The sequence below is a fragment of the Hemicordylus capensis genome, chromosome 10 (genome assembly GCF_027244095.1).
Source record: "Hemicordylus capensis ecotype Gifberg chromosome 10, rHemCap1.1.pri, whole genome shotgun sequence".
NCBI lineage: Eukaryota > Metazoa > Chordata > Lepidosauria > Squamata > Cordylidae > Hemicordylus > Hemicordylus capensis.
Window position 1 is genome coordinate 8,145,137 of NC_069666.1, and position 20,634 is coordinate 8,165,770.

The 20,634-nt window shown below is 48.7% G+C and overlaps 2 protein-coding genes across 4 annotated transcripts; one reads left to right on the forward strand and one right to left on the reverse strand.

Annotated features, from left to right (window-relative positions):
* Positions 1-453: 453 nt before the first annotated feature.
* MRPL46 (mitochondrial ribosomal protein L46) lies at positions 454-7,517 on the reverse strand. The gene is made up of 4 exons (XM_053272358.1): positions 7,273-7,517; positions 6,231-6,420; positions 1,292-1,465; positions 454-846 (listed from the first exon to the last, which is right to left on the reverse strand). Exons 1-4 carry the CDS (start codon positions 7,471-7,473, stop codon positions 596-598), a joined length of 816 nt encoding a protein of 271 aa, XP_053128333.1. The 5' UTR covers positions 7,474-7,517; the 3' UTR covers positions 454-595.
* Positions 7,518-7,890: 373 nt separating this feature from the next.
* Positions 7,891-14,951, forward strand: MRPS11 (mitochondrial ribosomal protein S11). 3 transcript variants are annotated; one of them, XM_053272360.1, is made up of 7 exons: positions 7,891-8,080; positions 9,406-9,525; positions 10,359-10,457; positions 10,979-11,108; positions 13,074-13,139; positions 14,539-14,612; positions 14,717-14,951. In XM_053272360.1, the coding sequence occupies exons 1-6, from the start codon at positions 8,028-8,030 to the stop codon at positions 14,572-14,574; spliced, it is 504 nt and encodes a 167-aa protein (XP_053128335.1). In that variant the 5' UTR covers positions 7,891-8,027; the 3' UTR covers positions 14,575-14,612; positions 14,717-14,951. The 3 variants fall into 3 exon arrangements, 2 of the variants coding, with proteins under 2 accessions (XP_053128335.1, XP_053128334.1); XR_008311438.1 differs by having other exon boundaries at positions 7,892-8,080; positions 14,539-14,635; XM_053272359.1 differs by lacking the exon at positions 14,539-14,612 and having other exon boundaries at positions 7,900-8,080.
* Positions 14,952-20,634: the final 5,683 nt, after the last annotated feature.

Here is a 20,634-nt window from a genome sequence, read left to right on the forward strand (position 1 = left end):
AACATACTAGCAGGGATTCGAACCAGCAACCTCTTGCTCACTAGGCAAGTCATTCCCCTGCTGTGCCATTAGGTGGCTATATTGACAATACATTTGCTATATTGCTAACTGAGCAAAGAGACACCTTTAAAAGTGGTGATTCTCTTACATTTAGCAGGGGGAGAGCAACTGTCCCTATCCATCCCCAGCACAGCACCCCTCCAGTGGCTGTTGCTGGTGTCTACCTTATGTTTCTCTTTAGATTGTGAGCCCTTTGGGAACAGGGGACCATCTTATTTTGATGTTTTATTTAGTCTTCTATGTAAACCGCTTTGAAAACTTTGATTGAAGAGCAGTATATAAATATTTGTAGTAATAATAAGAACAAGAAGAATAACATTTGATCAACACACCAAATCTAGCTGGCCCTGCCAGGAGAAAATGATTAGGCTGCAACTTAAACACAGGACAAAGTTTGTTATGTGGATTGTTTATTTAGTGGGAATCATCAAGCATGGCTGCCCAAACCCATCAGAGACAGACGCTCAACAGTAATTCCCCCATGCAAAGATGCTTCCTGTCTTCATGGCATGGCCCAAGGGCCTCACTCTGCCATTTACAAGTCCACCAGAAACTGAGCGACCTTCGAGTGGTATTCAGGCTTCAAGTAGTCCACCAGCTCTCCTTTGCTGGCCCACACGTAGTCCACTTTCCCCTTGGGCAAGGGCAGGTGGTTGCCCTGCAGGAGAGCTTTGAAGAAAAAGACCTTGGCACCCACGCTGCCTTCCGTCCAAACCGCCTTGGGGAACTTGTACTTGTAGAAACCGCAGGGTGCGTTCCCTAGGAACTTGGCTGGGATGTGGTTTTCTTGGAGGTCCAAAGATCCGGCAGGACAAAAGGAAAGACATCCAAATTAGATTTGAGAGCAGAAGGCCAGGAGGTCTGTGCTTCAGCACGGCTGAATCCGACTAAGTTGAAGCATCCCCTTGGTACAGGGAGGCGGCAGCCAGGCAAAGCGCTTGAAAAGACAACCCCTTCCCAAGCTCCCAGGTACACCTCCCACCCCAGCTGTCACGGGAGGTGGTATGGGGCTTGGCTTCCCATAACCGAGGCCCCTCCACACCTCATTGACTCAATCCTCCAATTTACTCTTACTGATTTTCATCTCTCCCTCCCTTGAACTGGAATCAAAGTGGCTTCCTGGACTAAAATGCATACATCAAACTCAAGCGGCACCACAGTGAGTCGGGTTCCGCTGTGAGCCGAGACGAGCACGAAACGAGGACCCAACCGCACAGGCAACGTTACTGACCTGTGAGGGTCGTCAAGGCCCGCTCCGCGGTGGCTCTCAGAGTTTCTCCACTTTGCCACTCAGCTTGAGGCAGCAGCCAGACCTCTTGGTCCCCAACCTTCTGCTTGACCACCAGCAGCAGATTCTGGTCCAGCTTCCTGCTCAAGGATGTCCGGTCACCATTCTTGTCGGCATCTGCCAAGGGAAGAGGCCAGAATCAGAGGCCCTCTGCCAACTGGAGAAAAACCAAGGCGGGCCCGATCCCAAGAAGCCTCTGCAGCAAGGCCATGAGAGCTGGTCTTGGGGTAGCAAGCATGAATGGCCCTGTTTGCTAAGCAGGGTCTGCCCTGGTTTGCATTTGGATGAGAGACGACACGTGAGCACTGTAAGATAGTCCCATTGGGGATGGGGCCGAAGCTCAGTGGAAGAACATCTGGTTTGCATACCCAAGGTCCCAGGTTCAATCTCTGGCAGCATCTCCAGGTAAGGCTGGGAGTGACTTTTGCCTGAAACCCTGGAGTGCTGCTGCTAGTCAGTGTAGACCAGGCCTGCTCAACCTTGCCCCCAGCCCAGCAGTTTTTAGATTACAACTCCCATAATCCCCAGCCACAGTGTCCAATCGGCAAGGATTATGGGAGTTGTAGGCCAACATCTGCAGGTGGGCCGAAGTTGAGCAGGCCTGGTGTAGACAATACTGAAGAACTGTATTTACTTGAATCCATGACTAGGTTTTCCCCAAGTTCTTTCCCCTCTGCATAACTGGGCAAAGAGGCAGCTTTTAACGTGGTGATTCTCTTTATTTATTAAGGGGAGAGTAACTGGCCATATCCACCCCCAGCACAGTACTTCCAGTGACTGTTGCTGGCGTGTGTCTTATGTTTCTCTTTAGAATGTGAGCCCTTTGGGGACAGGGAGCCATCTTATTTGTTTGTTGTTTCTCTTTGTAAACCGCCCTGAGCCATTTTTGGAAGGGAGGTATAGAAATTGAATTAATAATAATGATGATGATGATGATGATGATGGTGGTGGTGGTGGTGGTGGTGGTTAAAAACCACGGGCTCATCTTAAATTCAGAGTCTTCTTCCCTTCAGGTAAATATGAGTATACTCTGTATTTAACCTCTCTCTCTCTCTCTCTCTCTTTTTAAGAGGCTCATTTCAATTCAGAGTCCTCGTGTATTTAGGAAAATACAGCAGATGGACCAAGGGACTGGTTTGGTATAAGGCACCTTCCTATGTTTCAAGGCCACGTGAAATAATTCTGAAGAAAGCAGGATTTTTAAAAAGAGTTCCTTACACAGAATGGTTTGGTCCTTGCCAGTCAGGTGCCATTGAGACATTATCCCATGTACTATTATACCCTAATTTATATAGCGACATTCGTTATGAATTAATAGGGACCCTCCTAGCAAATTACCCTGGCTGCTCGGAGGAGTTCGATGTTCGCTATGTTTTATTTGATAGCGATGACACAATTACTTATGCTGTTACTAAGTTTTTTCTCATGGCTGTAAATGAACTGAACTGAACTTACTGCCTAGGCAAAATGCTAGCAAGAGTTTAGGAACATAAAAGTGAGCCGTCAAGTCAGTGTTGACTGCTGGCGCCCACAGAGCCCTGTGGTCTTTCAGCATCTTCCTATATCACTGCTGCCCGATATAGGAGTTTCCCATCGTCCGGGAAATATACCAGTGGGGATTCGAACTGGCAACCTCTGGCTTGCTAGTCAAGTCGTTTCCCCACGTCGTCATTAGGTGGCGTATAGGAACATAGGAAGCTGGTTTATAGCAAGTCAGACCACTGGGCCATCTAGCTGAGTATGGTCTACACCAGGGATGGGCAACCTTGGCTCTCTGGCTGTGGTTGAACTACAACTCTCATCATCATCAATGTGGAAGACCAAGGTTGCCTACAGCTGGTCTATGTTAACTGGCAGCATCTCTCCTGAACTTCAGATGAGTATTTCCCTACCCTACCTGGAGATGGAGCCACCTAATGGCACAGTGGGGAAATGCTTGACTAACAAGCAGGAGGTTGCCAGTTTGAATCCCCGCTGGTACTATATTGGGCAGCAGTGGTATAGGAAGCTGCTGAAAGGCATAATCTCATACTGCGTGGGGGGAGACAATGGTAAACCGCTCCTGTATTCTGCCAAAGACAACCACAGGGCTCTGTGGGCACCAACTCAGCGGCACAGTTTACCTTACCTGGGGACTGAAACTGTGACCTTCTTCATGCAAAGCAGATGCTCCACCCTGAACTACGCCCCCATTTCAATGCCACTCGCAAACCCGATACACCATTCATCGCTTCTGCAGGTGACAGGCAAAGTTGTGCACTCCCATTTAAAAAGGTCATAAGCACGTCCACGACTTAATTTCAACACTGTGACTTTTCGAATGGGCTTTTTACCTCTGAGGCACTGTGCGAGTCTAAAGGGCATGACCTTTTAGGCGACAGCCACTTCTAAAAAATAGCCACCCAGCTTTGAAAAATCACCAGCTGCAATTCGTGAATCACCAGAGCCAAAGTACTTGCAACACAAGTAAATACATTTGTTTTAATGTAGGCAACAGCTGAAAGAGGAAAGCTTCACTGCTTGGGAGGTGGGCAGTCACATGCTCTATCAGAGTTGTAAATCACCTCTTTCGCCTCCTGGCAAACAGATAGATAAGGTATGCAAAAGTGTGCTGCTTTAGACCACAAATGCCTGTTAACCTTCCTGCCTATGCAAAAGATTTATTTCCACCCTGAGTCAGCTAGGAACTTTCTGGACATATTTGCAACACTGATGCACAAACTAGGGCTGTTTACTCACACACACACACACACACACACAGAGATTAGGGTTGAGCGCAACCTGATTTTATCCAATCCCACAAATGTCGGTTCAGGGTCCTTTGGACCCTTGAGAACACTGGGGTTGGGTATTTTCCCAACCATCCTTCACATTAATTTTTAAAAGTAACTGGGACACTCACAGTGAAACCTGGAAGAAAAGTAACTAAACACCAGAGAATTGCAAGGCAAGTGATGTAACATCGTAAGAAAATAAATCGCTTCTCCTGATAAAGACGACAAATCATCAGCAGCAGAAGCTTTATTTTTATTTTTTACCCTTCCTTAAAAAAACACATAAATGCATGGGCGGGCAGATAAATGCCTGAAGATGGGGTTTTGTTTTTTTAAAAAAACGAGCTGTAATCAGTGGCAAAAAAATTTTAAAAATGGATTCCTGGAGCTCCAGAATTTACTGAACGACATCTAAGAACTCCAAACTGACCTAGGCTTTCCATGGTTGGGTTCACAGAAAAGTGCCGTCAGTTGACTTGGAAATGGTAGAGGCTTCTCTCTTCTCACGACACCTTGCTTCAGCTGCAGTGTCCAAACATGGTTTGCACTGAACCAGTTTTAGACTTCAATCTACAATTTGTTCAAGGCAGACAGGCATATCCCAGCTTGTTTGCTTGGGTGGTTAAGTGAGGAGAGCTGGTCTTGTGGTAGTGAGCATGTATTCTCCCCTTTGCTAAGCAGGACCTGCTCTGGTTTGCAGTTGGATGGGAGACTAATTGTGAGAGCTTCAAGATATTCCCCTTGGGGGATGGGGCCATAGCTCAATGGAAGATTATCCCAGGTTCAAACTCCAGCATCTCCACTTAGGGCTGGGAGACAGTTCTGCCTGACCAGTCAGTACAGACAATACTGAACTAGATGAACCAATGGTCTGATTTGGTATAAGTCAACCTCCTATGTTCCTTCTTCCTTAGGTTTCCCCCAAGAATCCCTTGATGTTCTGCAGAACAGCCATCTCCAAGGGTGGAATAACATTCTGAACAGTTGTTGGTTGGTTCAGATCCAATACTAATACACAGCTTGTCCAAACCGTGGTAGGCAAACCAGCTTCAAAGTGTGGATTTGAATCTGGCTTAGTTGCCACCCACAAACCATGATTTGTTGGATGGTGGTGGTTATGACATCGTAACAAATCAAAGTTGGACACAATTTGTAAACAGCTTTGGGGACTTTTGTTGAAAAAGCAGTATATAAATATTCATCATGTGATGTCTGAACCCGCTTGGCTTTTCTTTACAGCAGTGACCACTAGTCTACACAGAAAACAGATGAGACCTATCCACAATGAAAGTGTTTATCAACAGCTGTTATTCATAGTCACAAAACTGCATTTCCACCTACAGAGGCTGGATACCAGGTTTTGGGGGGGAGGGTGTATATGAGGCAAGCAACAATGAGGATATTGCCTTCTTGTCCCGATTCCAGGAGGCATCTGGCTGGCCACAATTGGAGCCAGGATTCTCAGCCTGATATTCTGTCCCGATAAGGCAATTATTAGCTTATTTCCTCAAAAGCATTTCCTTATTACTACGAAGGACATAAAAATGGATTTACTGAAGCGTCTTCACCCCTTTATTCCCTTTACAAAATGTTGGCTACAACTCACAAAATCCCAACCCAAACGTCATTGCAACTGGGGATGATAGGAGTTGTAGTCAACCATACCTGGGAATCCCTGTTACAAGCAACACTGCTTCAGACACTATCCAGTTTACTTTACAGCAGCTCAGAGTCAACACAAGTAAGAATAAAAATAAAATGCTTCCTAAGAAGATATCGCATGCGCTTGGGACTGTGCCAGGGGAGGGGGTGAGTAGCGAGCCAGCAGCTGTGCCAGCCAGGTAAGAACCTTTCTACCTCTTACCCCTTAGGATTTCTAGCACCTGCCACCCCTTTACTTGTAAAGGAGAATCCTGACCGGATTCTCCTTTACAAGTATTAGCCCCTTAACTGCCGAACTGGTTCGGTCAAACACACTGGACTGACCGGTCTGTTTGACCGAACCGGTTCGGCAGCACGTGATTCAGCATGAATTCGATTCAAATTCAAGCCAAACCACGATTTTTGGTTTGTGCACAGTAAAGTAAATAAGAAGCAGCGCCTTGAACCTGTTATCCGTGGAGCCGGGTTGAACTTGCGTAACTTCTGTTCCCACTTATCTTCCAGATCTTGGGCCAGCACAATCTCTTTCCCAGAATAATCGTCGTCGTCATGCTTATCTTTCCTCCTCTTCAGACGCTCTTCTTCTGCAAAGCAGCGGAGCTCATGGTCTGAATACAGGCTTTTCTCCACCTCTATCTAAGGAACAAACCATCAGGGTGAAGTGGTTAGAATGTTGGACTAGAACTGGCAAACAGTGTTCTCTCTCTTTTCCCCCCATCTGTGTGTGGAATGAGTTTTGCTCTGGGCGACAGTATCAAGGCAGTGTGTGTGCAAGTGCATTCAAAGTGGAACGTTCCTGATTCAACCTGAGCGCAATCGAAAATTAACTGAGCAGACATCAAGAAACACTGCTAAGGAGACCCACATAGTTCAAATCCACATTCAGCAATGAAACTCACTGGGTGGCCAATCACTTCACTCTCAGCCTAACCTACCTCACAGGGTTGTAGTGAGAAAGCAACGTTAACAATGTACATTGGGCTCCTTTTAGGAAGAGCAAGATATAAGAGTATAAACAGAACAAACCAGAACATTGCCAGGTCAAAATTCAGCCCACAAGCTTCAGCAAATCATGTTACTGAATGCCACATTATGTACAAGCTCTGGAAGGGGCCACAGTTTGTGAAATATAGCATCTAACACATCATGCAGTGGGTTGAAAGGAATCCTGGGGGAACCCTGTTCCTTTCCCATCCCAGCACTACAAACAGCCAGAAATGGCTCAAGCATCAGTCTTTAGCTAACTCTTGAAAGCAGTCCTAGAGCTCTGACTAGCTTGAGATTGTGATATCAGACAGTATAAATATTGATGACGACGACAAGGTCTATTTTCTATTGCAAATTAAAGGGGAAATTCATAAGAGAGAAGAGAGACATAAAGTTAAAATTAATGTTTAAAACGTGGTGGGGGGAATGCACAAGCTCTTCTCCGCAGTGAGCCCCCCTCCACCCGCCCTGCGCATGCGCCTTTCTCTCCCCGCCCTTCACCTGCTGGAGCAGCTCAGCCATTTCCTTCTCCTCCGGGCTCATCTCCTGCGCTAGGAGGGGCGGCCTCTGCAAGCAGAGCGCCCCGAGAAGCCTCCATTTCGTCCCGGCACCCGTCGAGCCTGAGAGACGCCGGGAGGAGGCCAAAGAAGCCCACCTGGCGGCAGCGTCCGACCACAGCGCCCTATAAACGGGCGCCGCCATCTTACCCCCGCGAGACCACAATGCACCGCGGCAGCCGAAGCCATGGAGTTTGGTGGAAGGCTAGAGCGGCACGCGGTTAGAACATCTGGTTAAAAAAGAAAATCATAGAGACAAGAAAATGCGAGAGTGGCGCAGCTCATTGCCACGATGAGTCATTCTATCTAATCTATCATATTTTTTATACTGCCTGACATGTACATCTATTTAAAAGTTGCTCCCAGGATGAAGTGTCAATTCCTCTCTGGAGAAGAGCAACAGAAGCCAATCTTCAGCTGCTGAGCTGGTGCGTCGCTCTAGCCTTTTCCCATCTCTACGGCGAGCCCGTAAGCACGTCCGTCCGTACGGCTCTCTGGGGAGTGGGCGCCGCCATCTTGCCCTGCCGCGCAACAACCCTGCAGCGTCGTACGGCAGATACTCTCCATTTGGGCGCCGCCATTTTCCCTCTCCTACGAGATGCCGCGAGAAACGCCTTCCGCCTCGGCCCCGGCTCCTGCTGCCTAGAGAGACCCACTTTCGGTGCGGGAAAGATTGCGGGACGGTGGCGGGGAAGGATCATGATTCCGACGATGGCGATCGCCCGGCGGGGCTTTCTGGTGGGCTGCTCGGGGTAAGAGGTCCCAGGACAGGGTTGGTTGACTAGAGGCTGCGGGGCAGAGCTCGGGAACTCCCGCTTGGGCTCTTTGGGGGTCATGGAGGGTCATAGCAACCCTAGAAGTGGTGGTGATGCCAGGATCCCTATGCCTTTGGAAGGCAGAAATTCAATTGGTCTAGCTGCCTCCCACCCACGTGCAAAATTCTGGAAGTTCTTGTTTAGGCATTTATTTAGCGCCAGGGATGTGCATCGGACACAGGTCCAAAAAAAAGGTCAAAAGCAAAAAACGAGGTCTCCGCCTGGAGGAGGTTGCAGTCTAAGTGCAGATAGTTGGGGAAGAAAGTTCAATTACTTACGACACTTTCATCCCACCCTTCGTTCATGGAGCTCAAGATTGCATGCATTTGAGTTGTCCGGCAGCCTTAGAAGGGGAATTGTCATTCATAAGAAGTGAATAAAAGTGTCTCGTTTTTCTAGTCATCCTTGCCAGTTGATTGCCTTTTTCTTTTTCACTTCCCGACCAGCACCCTGAGCTTTGCCTTGGTGCATCTAGCTCAGGGTTGTCTACACTGACTGGCAGCAGCTCTCCAAGGTTTCAGGCAGGAGTCTCTCCCAGCCCTGCCTGGAGATGCTGCCAGGGACTGAACCTGGGATCTTTGGCATACAGGCAGATGTTCTACTACTGAACAATATGTCCATCCCCTCAGGAGATGTTCACATGTAGTTGCCCATCCAAATGCAAACCAAGGCATACCCTGCTTAGCAAAGACAGCCAATATGGTATGGGAACGGACAGAGTAGCGCTCAAAACCGTTGTTCGGCCTGCAGGACTAGGGGAAGCAAATGCTGGTATTGCCACAAACGACAAAAGTGACTTCTCTCCTCTATAGAGCTTTATTTTAAAACAAAAAAACACCCAACTTTTTACTTTGTTTACAAATGCCCTAACAAGCATTTCAACAGCAGCTGTTGTTCCAAGGTTACGTTTATTGAATTTTGCTAAGAACATCTTGAGGCTGTGGGAAACAGGATGCTGGACTAGATCAGCCTTGGGCCTGATCCAGCAGGGCCATTCTTAATTTTCTTAAGTTTTAAGGAAATTTTCTTAAATTTCCAGGTTTTCCTCCCCACCAAAAAGTCACCTAAAGTGGTTGGGGTACAAAGACGGGGGCATGCAGAGTGAGGGCACAGAGTACCGCCCTCACTCTTATATGGCTTCAGACATCATCATATGACTATGTGATGTCATTGGCATTATGCCATATTGGACTCAAGTTGAAACATCTTGCCCTGGCTTTTGAAGCTAAACTAATCACTTCCCCTTTTCCTTCTCATGGCAGTGGCGGTATCACCCTGTCCCGGGGCATGCAGACAGTTATTCAGAATCTTCAGGGCTCGGCAGAGGATTCAGCCACTCCAGCAGCTGAAGTGCCAGAGATCCAAAGCAGGGGCCATTTCAGGTGAGTTAACTTTTGCAGCTTCACGGACAGCATGGAACTCAGCCTGCTCTTCTGTCCTCTGACGAAACAGCAGCTTGTGCACTTGGGAAAGAGAATGTGTAGAAAGTAGATCAGGTTAGGCAACCTTGGCTCTCCAGTTGATGCTGAACTTGTAGATGATTTTCTTTGATAGCAGTATTTTTTTTTTTGAAATATTTTAATTAACCAAAAAACATAAGGGGGGCATGCAGAGTGAGGGCGCGAAGCACTGCCCTCACTCTGATGTGACTTCAGACACCATCTTATGACTGTGTGATGTCATTGGCATGTCGCCATATTGGACTCAAGTGGAAACGTCTTGCCCCTGCTTTGGTGAATTATTTGCACATCTCCCTCCTTTAAAAAAAATCACCTAAAGGGGGCTAGACACAGTTCACCACCTGCAAATTTGGGACAATTTGGCTCCTCTGATTTGAGTTTGTGCCACTAACGTGAGCCTTTGAATGAGAGTAGGAAGTTAAGCAGCCTACGGTGACCGGCAGCAAAGTGTGTTATTTTCTTATAATACAATTTCTGTGATTTCAAAAGAGCCAGCGTGGTGTAGTGGTTGGAGTGTTGGACTAGCACGGGGGAGACCCGAGTTCAAATCTCTATGCAGTCATAAACCTCACTAGGTGACTCTGGGCCAGTCACTTCTAGCCTACCTCACAGGGTTGTTGTGAGGATAAACATAGCCTTGTGCACCACTCTGGGCTCCTCAGAGGAAGGGCAAGATATAAAAGTAATAAATTTTTTAAAATGGTTTGACATCTGATGCAGGCTCCTTCTCCTTTGCAATTCCCCCCACTTTCCAGGCTTTTCCCCCCAGCACCAGGGAGAGAGAGTGTGCTGAGGTGGGCAGGAAAGAAATTTGAAGAGATCCCCATCGCTCACATCAAAGCTACCTACAACAAGTAAGAGATGAGTTGCTCTGTTTGCAGCACAGTAGCTGCGATGCCGAGAGTTCAGCTTGGCTCTGGGGCTCTCTTTCCCTCTAGTGTTTGTGTATAGGGGGTGAACTACAACTCCCATCATCCTTGGGATCTTTATGGTAAGAGCAAGGGGAGAATCTGAGTATTTGACTTCTGAGAGTGGAAGGGATTCTGCCATGGGAACTTGTGTAGAATTTACATTGAGACTTAAGAAACGGCCGTATGCCAAACTCTTTCTTCTGTCCCAAACTGACTGCAGTTTTACCCTACTTGCCTGGCGGTAGGGATAAACCAGGGGTGGTCACACACAGAGAAGAGCTGGGTGATGCTATTGCCTCTTTTCCCATCTTGGGGGTGGGGGGTGCGAAAAATTGCTAGGAGCGTTGGCCGCCCAAGATGGTACTGATGGGCCGCATTTGTGGGCCTGGTTTCCGGAGTACCTGGCACAGGGCTGTCTGAAGAGGCAAGCCTTCACTCCTGCCCTCTCTGATATATATCCGCAGCACACACATCCAGGTTCTCACCGCTGAGAATGTCCCCTTGGCGCTGTCAACCTGTGGCACGGAAGGGTTCAAGAATATCAAGAAGGCCACGGCCATCGCCGCCCAGACAACTGGGATAGCAGCGGCAGCGGTAAGTGGGATCCCTGCCTCGAAGCAAATGCAGCCTCACGCCCAGGGGCGGGTTTCTTTCAGGGCTGTGGTTGGACTACCACTCCCATCACGCCCTGCCACAGCGGCCAGTAGACAGGGGGTGGTGGGGGTTGTAGTCCAGCAGCAGCTGGGGGGTGGTAGCTGGGCAGTCCTGTATTGACACATGGAGCGGAGACCGGAATTCAGCATTGTTAATAATAATAATAATAATAATAATAGTTGTTGTTGTTGTTGTCGTCGTCGTCGTCGTCATCATCATCATCATCAATAAACTTAACTTTCTTTAGCCTGCCCATAGCAAATTGTTCTCTGGGCAGCTCACAAAAATACAATACAAAACGTTTTTAATAAATTTCAAAACAACAACAAGAACGATGATCTCTTAAATGGATGAGAGGCGTGAGAACCAGCCTGTAGTCTTTTAGAACTGAAAGGGACCTTGGTCTTCTAGTCCAACCCGCTACTCAGGGCAAGAATCTGCTGCAACAGAGGTCGGCAACCTCGGCTCTCCAGCTGCGGCAGAACTACAACTCCCATCATGCCCTGCCGCATTTGCAGCAGGAGGTGATGGGAGCTGTAGTTCTGCCACAGCTGGAGAGCCAAGGTTGCCTGCCCCTGTGCAACAGCATCTTTGTAGGACCCTCAAACGTGGGAGCTGAGAAAGAAGACAAGCAGGCCGGCCTTGAACCCCAGCGCCCAGCCTCCGGAACAGCTGTCCAATTCCCCAGTCTCATCAGGAGACCGTTAATGAGTTCTGCGGTGTCCGCAAGTGACCTCATTAATCCTAGGCTTCCTCTTCCCCTTCTCCCTTCCTGCGCCGCATGCTCGGAGGGCCGTTCTGCAGAAAAGGAACAGAGCAGGGAGACAGAAAGGAGGGCTGAGTCATTCACTCCTCTCTGGCTGACAAGACTAACTGGCCCTGCTGTGGAACTGCCGTGAGTGGCTCCCTGCGACTGAAGTACCCCAGGGAGGCTCTAAATACCGTCCCTTCCAGGAATACTCGGAGCACGTCAAGTCCTTGTTGAGACCTGAAAACCACAGGGGTTCTATACACACACACACACACACACACACACACGTAAGAATCTAACAAGTGTGCAGTGCAGTCCCCTACAGCAGGGGTGTAGGAAGTGGCCAGGGGGACAAGGTCATAGGAACATAGGAAACTGCCATATACTGAGTCAGACCATTGGTCCATCTGGCTCAGGATTGTCTACCCAGACTGGCAGCAGCATCTCCAAGGTTGCAGGCAGGAATCTCTCTCAGCCCTGTCTTGGAGATGCTGCCAGGGAGGGAACTTGGGACCTAGATGCTCTTCCCAGAGCGGCTCCATCCCCTGAGGGGAATCTCTTCCAGTGCTCACACTTCTAGTCTCCCATGCATATGCAACCAGGGCAGACCCTGTTTAGCTATGGGGACAAGTCATGCTTGCTCCCACAAGACCAGCTCTCCTCTGAGTTCAAATCCCCACTCAGCCATGAAACTCACTGGGTGACTCTGGACCAGTCACATATCTTTCAGCATAACCTACCTCAAAGGGCTGTTGTGAGGATAAACATGCCCATGTACATTGCTCTGGGCTCCTTGGAGGAAGAGTGGAATATGGATGTAAAATAAATAAATTAAATAAGAAATGGGGGGGGGGGGGAGACTACCAAAGCAGCCGGAATGGCTAGAAACCTCCACTAGATGGCTGTCTTAACACACGCAAGTAGCAGCTTCCACTTTAAAGCTGCCAAGAGCCGGTTTGGACACTCAGAGAGCTGCAAGTGTGATAGAAATAAATGCACTGGTATTGGCCATTCTAAATTTTGTTTTAAATATAGCATGCCTGAACTGTGGGCTCTTCCGAATTCAGGGCAGGCAACGCTGAGACAGAACTCAGGCATGGCAGTCCTGTTCTGTGGCTCCACTCATGACACAATTTCTCTGCTTCCCTCCCCAGAAAGCCTCCGCAAAGGGTGTGTCCCACGTGCGAGTGGTGGTGAAAGGCATGGGGCCTGGCAGATTGGTACGTTTTGTTATTTACTGATGACTGCAACACAGCGCTTTGCAGAGTTATGTAGTCCATGAAAAGAGATCCCTGCCCCATGCAGCATCCAATCAGTTTTGGCAGCAGTTCCGTTATCTGCGGTTGTAGCAGAGAACGGAACCCCATGGAGAACCAGGCTCACCTTTTCTCTCTCCGTGGAGTAATCTTTTGGAGGACATCCCTACCAGTTTCCATCCTCTGGCAACATGGGTAGAATTTTACCGAATTTTTTGTTTCTGTTTTTAACTTTTCAAAGCTTTTGCAAATTTGCAAACACTCTTGCAAATTTGGCTACTGCAGGCCTGATGACAGTAAAAGCAGGAGAACACCCTGAATGCTGCAAGTCTTGGACTGCTACGAGCTCTTTCCCATCTCTAAGGGTGCAGAGCTTGTCGGACATCACAAGGAGCGTCCGTCCCCCCAGATGCTACCACTCACTCCAGCTGGCTCATGGAAGGCCCCGGCTAACTGAGCAAAGAGGTGCCTTTTTAAAGTGCCGGTTCTCGTTACTGAGCAGGGGGAGAGCAACTGGCCCTCTCCACCCCCAGCACAGCATCCCTCCAGTGACTGTTGCTGGGGGCTATCTTGCCTTTCTTTCTAGATTGTGAGCCCTTTGGGGGCAGGGATCCATCCATTTTTTAAAAATTGGTATTTTTCTGTGTAAACTGCTTTGGGAACTTTTGTTGAAAAGCATTATGTTTGTTTGTTTGTTTACTTACTTATTTATGTAGAATATTTATTCCCCACCCCTCCAGGACACTACTGCTCGGGGCAGCTCACAACAATAAAATAGATACAAAATACAGTATAAAGTTCATATTAAATTTTTTTTTTTTAAAAAAAAGCTAAAACCTGAGTTATAAAAAGTAAAAACTAAAGAACCTACCAGTATTTTTTTTATTTAAAATATTAGAAATATTATATAAAATAAAACATAATTTCTATAATATTTTGAAATATTAAAATATTAAAATCCATCATATTCATAAACAGCTGGGGAGAGGAAACAACAACAAATACTTATAGACCACTTTTCAACAAAAGTTTCCAAAGCAGTTTGCATAGAGAAATAATAAATAAATAAGATGGCTCCCTGTCCCCGAAGGGCTCACAAGCTAAAAAGAAACATCAGATAGACACCAACAGCAGTCACTGGAGGTACTTATGCTAGGGGTGGATCGGGCCAAGGAAGGCACTGGTGTAAGCCTTGAAAATTTTTCTTGGGTTCTAGGAGCCAACCTGGAGATTTGAGAGCCCGGCTGCCCTCTGCTCTCTAGAGATGTGAAGGGTGGGGGAGGTTCAGACATCCCGCCTTGCTTGGTCTCTCCTTGTCTCGTCCATCCATAGCCCGGCTCAGGTGCTCTGCTTAAATTTCCAGGTACTGTTGCCTGCGGTTTCTCGAACCCGGACCTAGTGGCTGCCCTGTTCACGGGAGCACCGAAGGTCCAGCTGGTACATGTTCCGAATAAGATATAGTGAGTTGTGTGCAGCCCTCCCTACGCGCCGAAGTGCTGAGTGTCCGTACAAACCCGGCCTTGCCTTCTTCTGTCTTCCAGGCGGCCATCAAAGGTCTGACCATGGGCGGCTTAGAAGTGATCTCCATCACGGACAACACTCCAGTCCCACACAACGGCTGCCGGCCTCGGAAGGCGCGAAGGCTGTAACCCGGGAAGCGGGGAGAAGAAAGACCCTCCATTTTGCACCCGTGTGCGCCTGGCTCTGGGGTGGCTTCTGTATGTGTGTTCTGTTTTCTGAACGGGGGACCTCCATAAAGTCTGTGTCTTTAAAGCACGGCCTCTGCACCTCTCTTTCTTTCAGCCAGGCTTGTGCGTCCGGATGGCGTGGCGTCTTTGCTGCAGCTTCTCTGAATCCAGCGTTCCAGGATATTGTTGACTCGCGGAGGCCACGTGGGCAAGAACGAAAATGGAAACAAAACATGTTTACAGTGAAATCAAGGGAGAGTTGAGAAGTCTCCTGCCTTCAAAACAAGTCTGCCCACATGTTCGGCCCCTTGGATAATTTCACACGTATCGCAGCTGTGAACGCTGAGGAAGCAGCCTTCTCTGTTCACATTTTCTCTTGCTACTGGCTAGCAGATTAAAAAATATATATATATATATATATATAAAAATCCTTGCAAATTTTGACCAAGGGTCCTTTCCACACTGAGCAACATATCTAAGTGGTGCTTAGTTCTTTATACAGTGAGCATCAGCTGGACAGGAGGGGTTTCATCTCGCCTTCTGTCCCCTCACACAGCCATCCCAAATTTTGAGCAAAAGCTCTCTTTGGAGCAGAAGAGGAAAGCAGGATCGGGTTCCTTGGGTGGGATGGAGCCGTAGCTCAGTAGTAGAGCATCTGCTTTGCATGCAGAATGACTCCGGTTCAATCCCTAGCAATGTCTCCAGGTAGGGCTGGGAAAGAAACCCTGTTGGAAATTCTGGAGAGTTGTTGCCAGTCAGAGTAGGCAATACTGAGCCAGATGGACCAGTGGACAGACTCAGTAGACAGCAGCTACCTATGTTGCGGACGAAGCTGACGCTCAGTGATAGAGCATCTGCTTTGCCAACAGAAGGTCCCAGGTTCAATCCCCAGCAATTGTCTCCTTTGCTAAGCAGGGTCTGCTCTGGCTGCATATGAATGGGAGACTAGAAGTGTGAGCACTGTGAGGGGATGGAGCCGCTCTGGGAAAAGCAGAAGGTTCCCAGTTCCCTCCCTGGCGGCATCTCCAAGATAGGGCTGAGGGAGACTCCTGCCTGCGACCTTGGAGAAGCCGCTGCCAGTCTGGGTAGACAATACTGAGCTAGATGGACCAAGGGTCTGACTCAGTATATGGCAGCTTCCTATGTTCCTAAGGCTGGGAAGAACGCGCTTGTGAAATTCTGGAATGCCAGTGCTAGTCAGTGAAGAACATACCGCGCAAGATGGACCAACGGTCTGAGTCAGTCTAAGGCAGCTGCATCATAGTGGCAGACCATTTGCCTTGAATGCAGAAAGTCCCAGGTTCCCTCCCTGGCAGCATCTCCCGGTAGGGCTGGGAGAGCCTCCTGCCTGAAACCTGGGAGAAGCTGCTGCCAGTCATTGCAGACGATACTGAACTGGGTGGGCCGATGCTCTGACTCGGGATAAGGCAACCTTCCTATCCAGGTGTGCAAAGCGAGGCATGCATTTTGGGCAGCGCTGCGCCCGCTAAAGCACCCATAGCAGCCAATTGGGGTGGCATTTGTTATCTGCTGCGGATCACCTCCCAGCTGCTTCCCTCCGATGTTGACTGTTGGGGCTGGAAGCTGAGCCGATTAGCAGAAGCCACCTTAGCGGAGAGGAACGGCTGCTTATAGTTAATGAACAGCCAGTAAACACACTTTGTTTTCTCTGGAGCTCTAATGGGGCATAGATGTCCCCCCCACTCTCTTTTCTTTTTTTTTAGCCCAGCTGCCAGCTCCCAAACCAGGCCTGTTGTGTCTGCCTCCCTCCCTTGATTCCATTATTTCCCCTTTTTTGGTTCCTCCTTGGCTTCTAATGTTGTAATCAACTCTGCTCTGCTTTAAAAGAAAGGGAGTCATGGCAACCCTGCCGTCATTTTAACTCCTCCTTGCACTTGTTCTGTATTTCAGCAGGCCTTTTGCTTTTTAAAAGTGTGTGTGTGTGTTGTTTATAATTTTATAGTATTCTAATATCAATCAATCATTTTTATTGCGGTCAAAGACCAGCACAGGGCATAGTAGAGATACAATGAAATAAAACTCATTAAAATTATTATAAACCAGATAAGAGACACCTAGAATACTGTGAATCCATAGCCATAATTAGCCCATAAAATTATAATTATGATTATTATGATTAGATTATGATTCGTGAAATACAACTCTAAAAGCTGTGGGGTGATTAATGAAATAAGATACAGCAGGCTAAAACTAGGAGCTGAAGGGAGATTAATAGAGTGGAGATAAAACCGGGGTAAGTATTCAACTATCTTTAAAAGTAGGGCATCTAAAAAAATAAAATAGTTAAGATAAGTATTCTAATATTTTATCTTCTCTGTAGAACATCAGAACAGCCCTGCTGGATCAGGCCCAAGAAGGCCCATCTAGTCCAGCATCCTGTTTTGCACAGTGGCCCACCAGATGCCGCTGGAAGCCTACAGGCAGGAGTTGAGGGCATGCCCTCTCTCCTGCTTTTACTCCTCTGCAACTGGTACTCAGAAGCATCCTGCCTTTGAGGCTGGAGGTGGCTTGTAGCCTTCCCACTAATAGCCGTTGATAGGGGGTTATCCAAACCCCTCTTAAAGCCATCCAGGTTGTTGGCTGTCACCACATCTTGTAGCAGAGAATTCCACAAGCTGATTATATGTTGTGTGAAAAAGTACTTCCGTTTGCTGGTCCTAGATTTCCCGGTAATCAATTTCATGGGATGACCCCTGGTTCTAGTATTATGTGAGAGGGATTCTCTCTTTGATTCTCTCTCTCTCAAAATGTCAGAATCGGGTTAGATTTGAACCGGTGGCGGAGGGGAAACGTGGGGCGAATCAGTTCCCTGGCCATAGGGCCGAAGCACGGCGTGCACCTGGCGGGCCATGGAAATGGAGAAGAGAAAGACTGCTTAGCAGAAGGGATGCTGGAGGAAACGGCAAAGCAGAGAGAGGAGGAGGAGGAGGAGGAGGAAGGGGGCATGGCTGCGATTATTATTTCTATTACAAATTGGAATGCAGAGAGACTCGCAACGGTGGATAGAGATCCATTTTCCTCCTTCGTAATGGGCGATTTGGGAGACGTGCACGGAGTTGATAATATGCAGCGGGTTTTATGGAAATGGTTATTTTAAAAATGTAAGCAGGGGGAAGAATAGCTGGAGGTAGATCACCTTGACCCAGTAATGTATTTTGTGCGCAGAATCTTCAGCAGCTGACATTCAGAGCGAGGATGCCATGAGGAAGCAGCCGAACAGAGCTTCCCATCTAGCTGCACCAGGGCAGAGGGGAAGGGGCATGTTTGACACCCCTTCCCCAGGAAGCCCTCTGTGCCGCCCAGAACTATGTCCTCGAAGGCTACACAGTCCTCGGGCACATATTCTGGGTGGCACAGAGAGCTCCCTGGGGAGGCGTCAAAAATTGCCGCTTCCCCACTGCAGTTTTGGGAAGATCTGTTACTGCTGCGTATATTTATATACCGCATTTCAACAAAAGTTCTCTAAGCAGTTTTCACAGAGAAATAAAAATAAATACATAAAGATGGCTTCCTGTCCCCAACGGGCTTACAATCTAAAAAGAAAGCTAGGTTGGAAGAAGGGAAAGGGATTGTGTGGGAGGCAGGCGAAGGATCCAGCGGTGTTTCCTCCTACCTTTTTTATATGCTGGCTAGGATGACACCGTTAGAGCCTCCTGCACAATCGCTTCCCCTCCTCCAACCTTGCTTTTTAATTCAAACATGTCCACAAGCCAGTTTGGCGTGGGTTCACACAATCACTTCAATGCTGCTAACCCGCATTAACCCTAGATTCAAATGCCGGTGTGGACAAGCCGATTGTGTCGAGTCACCCAAGAGTTTATGTTCATAACGTGATATTATATAAATCTTAACAAGGAGGAATTCGCGAAGTATTCATCAGAAGGAAAGACCTTGAAAACAAAAAGACAAAGTCTAAGAAACCTATTCATAGGTACGTGATGCAGAATTACTGGCTGAGAGACAGTGAGGTTGTTCTCACGGGCAGCCAATGAGCAGCCTAACCTAGGCTTGGCTGCCGGTGAGAACTGCCAGGCTCCACACAGACCCCAGTGGTGCTTCGGTGCGAAACCCAGCGCCGACGCCTGGCTATTAGGCAAGGGCACAAATGTGCCCTCAACCTGGATCCCAGGATCATGTGTCAGCATGAGCCTGCTGACATAGAGATGGGTGCCTAGAGTGTCCCCTGCGGGAATCCCCCAGTGCTCCGTGCTCAATGTGCAATGCACTGTGGGATTCTCAGAGGCTGGGACAATGGGTCCCAGCCGATGTTTATCCGCATTGCTGGGAGCACAGGCGTTGGTCTTGTGGGCGCGCGATTTGTGCACTACGGTAGGGATGTGCACAAACTGGTTTGTGTATTCCTGGGAAGCCGGGGGGGGCTTTATGGGGCAGGGAAGGTGCCCTTACCCTTACCTGCCCCGCCACTCCCCCCCAGCCGCTGGCACTCTCCCCAAAATCATTGCCGCTGGGGGCTGCAGCATACCTCCCTGCAGCCCACCATCATACCACGCCGGCACCCATCAGCCACTTCTGGTATGCCGGTGACTGGGGCTGCAGGGAATCAGGCAATGATTTTTCGAGGAAAGCAGCAGGGCAAGCAGGAGCACCCTCCCTGCCTCAAAGCACCCCTCTGGCCTCCGAACCGGCTCCAATGCCGGACTTCCGGACTGGTTCGGCGCTCCAGAAAAGGAGCACTGAACCGGTCCGTGCACATCCCTACACCACAGGGGCTCAGAGCGGTCATCTGGGGGAAGGCAGGTTGAACCCTGCCTCCCCCCCCCATCTCGCTCACCCGCGCATGCGTGCATTTGTGTGAATAGCCCAAGTGTCTCTTTGAAAGTTCCAAACTGTTAGCCACACTATTATTCGCCGTCTAGGTCTTTTTGCTCTTTTCAAGCTCCTTGTCAGATAATGTCTTCATTTCTCTCTCGTATTTCTATACCGCCTGATCCAGACATCTCTAGGCGGTGATCCTGATAGAGCATTCTGAACATAAACTTGTAGAGCATAAATACACTGAGTCGCTTCACGCGATTCGTGTGAAAAGCCTCGAGGAGGTTTGCAAGGAGAGTGGGCTGAGCTCGTTCTCCTCACAGACAACCAGCCAGGCTGCTCTGGGCGGCCGCCCACACGACTGCTCGTTCCGTCACGGAGCCGGCTGGGGCTGGGGAGGCCCCCAGAAACCCCAGTATGCCCTGCGCAAGCATGCAGGGCATTCTGGAGAGAGCCAGGAGGCTGCTTTTAAGCCTCCTGGCTGGGGGTCTACTCGTGAGTAGCCACGGCACGGAGCCGCGGCTACTCATGATTTGAAAAACCAGGTTTGCGGAGCTCTCGCTCCGCAAACCTGGGCTTAGGGGAGGGCTGCAAAAGTGGGCTAGCTGCTTGTAAGCCACCGGGCTCGCACAAGCCACAAAAATCGGGCTAGGCTCTCCTAGCCCGATTTTTGCTGCTCGTGGGAATAGCCTGACTGTGTTGTAAGTGATATTCCTGATCTTCATTCTGTGTCGCTCCCGTTTGGATCAGGTATGCATAGGAACATAGGAAGCTGCCTGCCATATATTGAGTTGGGCCTTTGGTCCATCTCGCTCAGTACTGTCTGCACAGACTGGCAGCGGCTTCTCCAAGGTGGCAGGCAGGAGAAGCCTTCTCCAAGGTTGCCCTCCCAGCTGCCCCGGAGTGAATCTGGAACCTTCTGCATGCAAGCAGAACTCCTGTGAGTTGTTTGTTAGTGTGCAGATAGCCCTGAGATA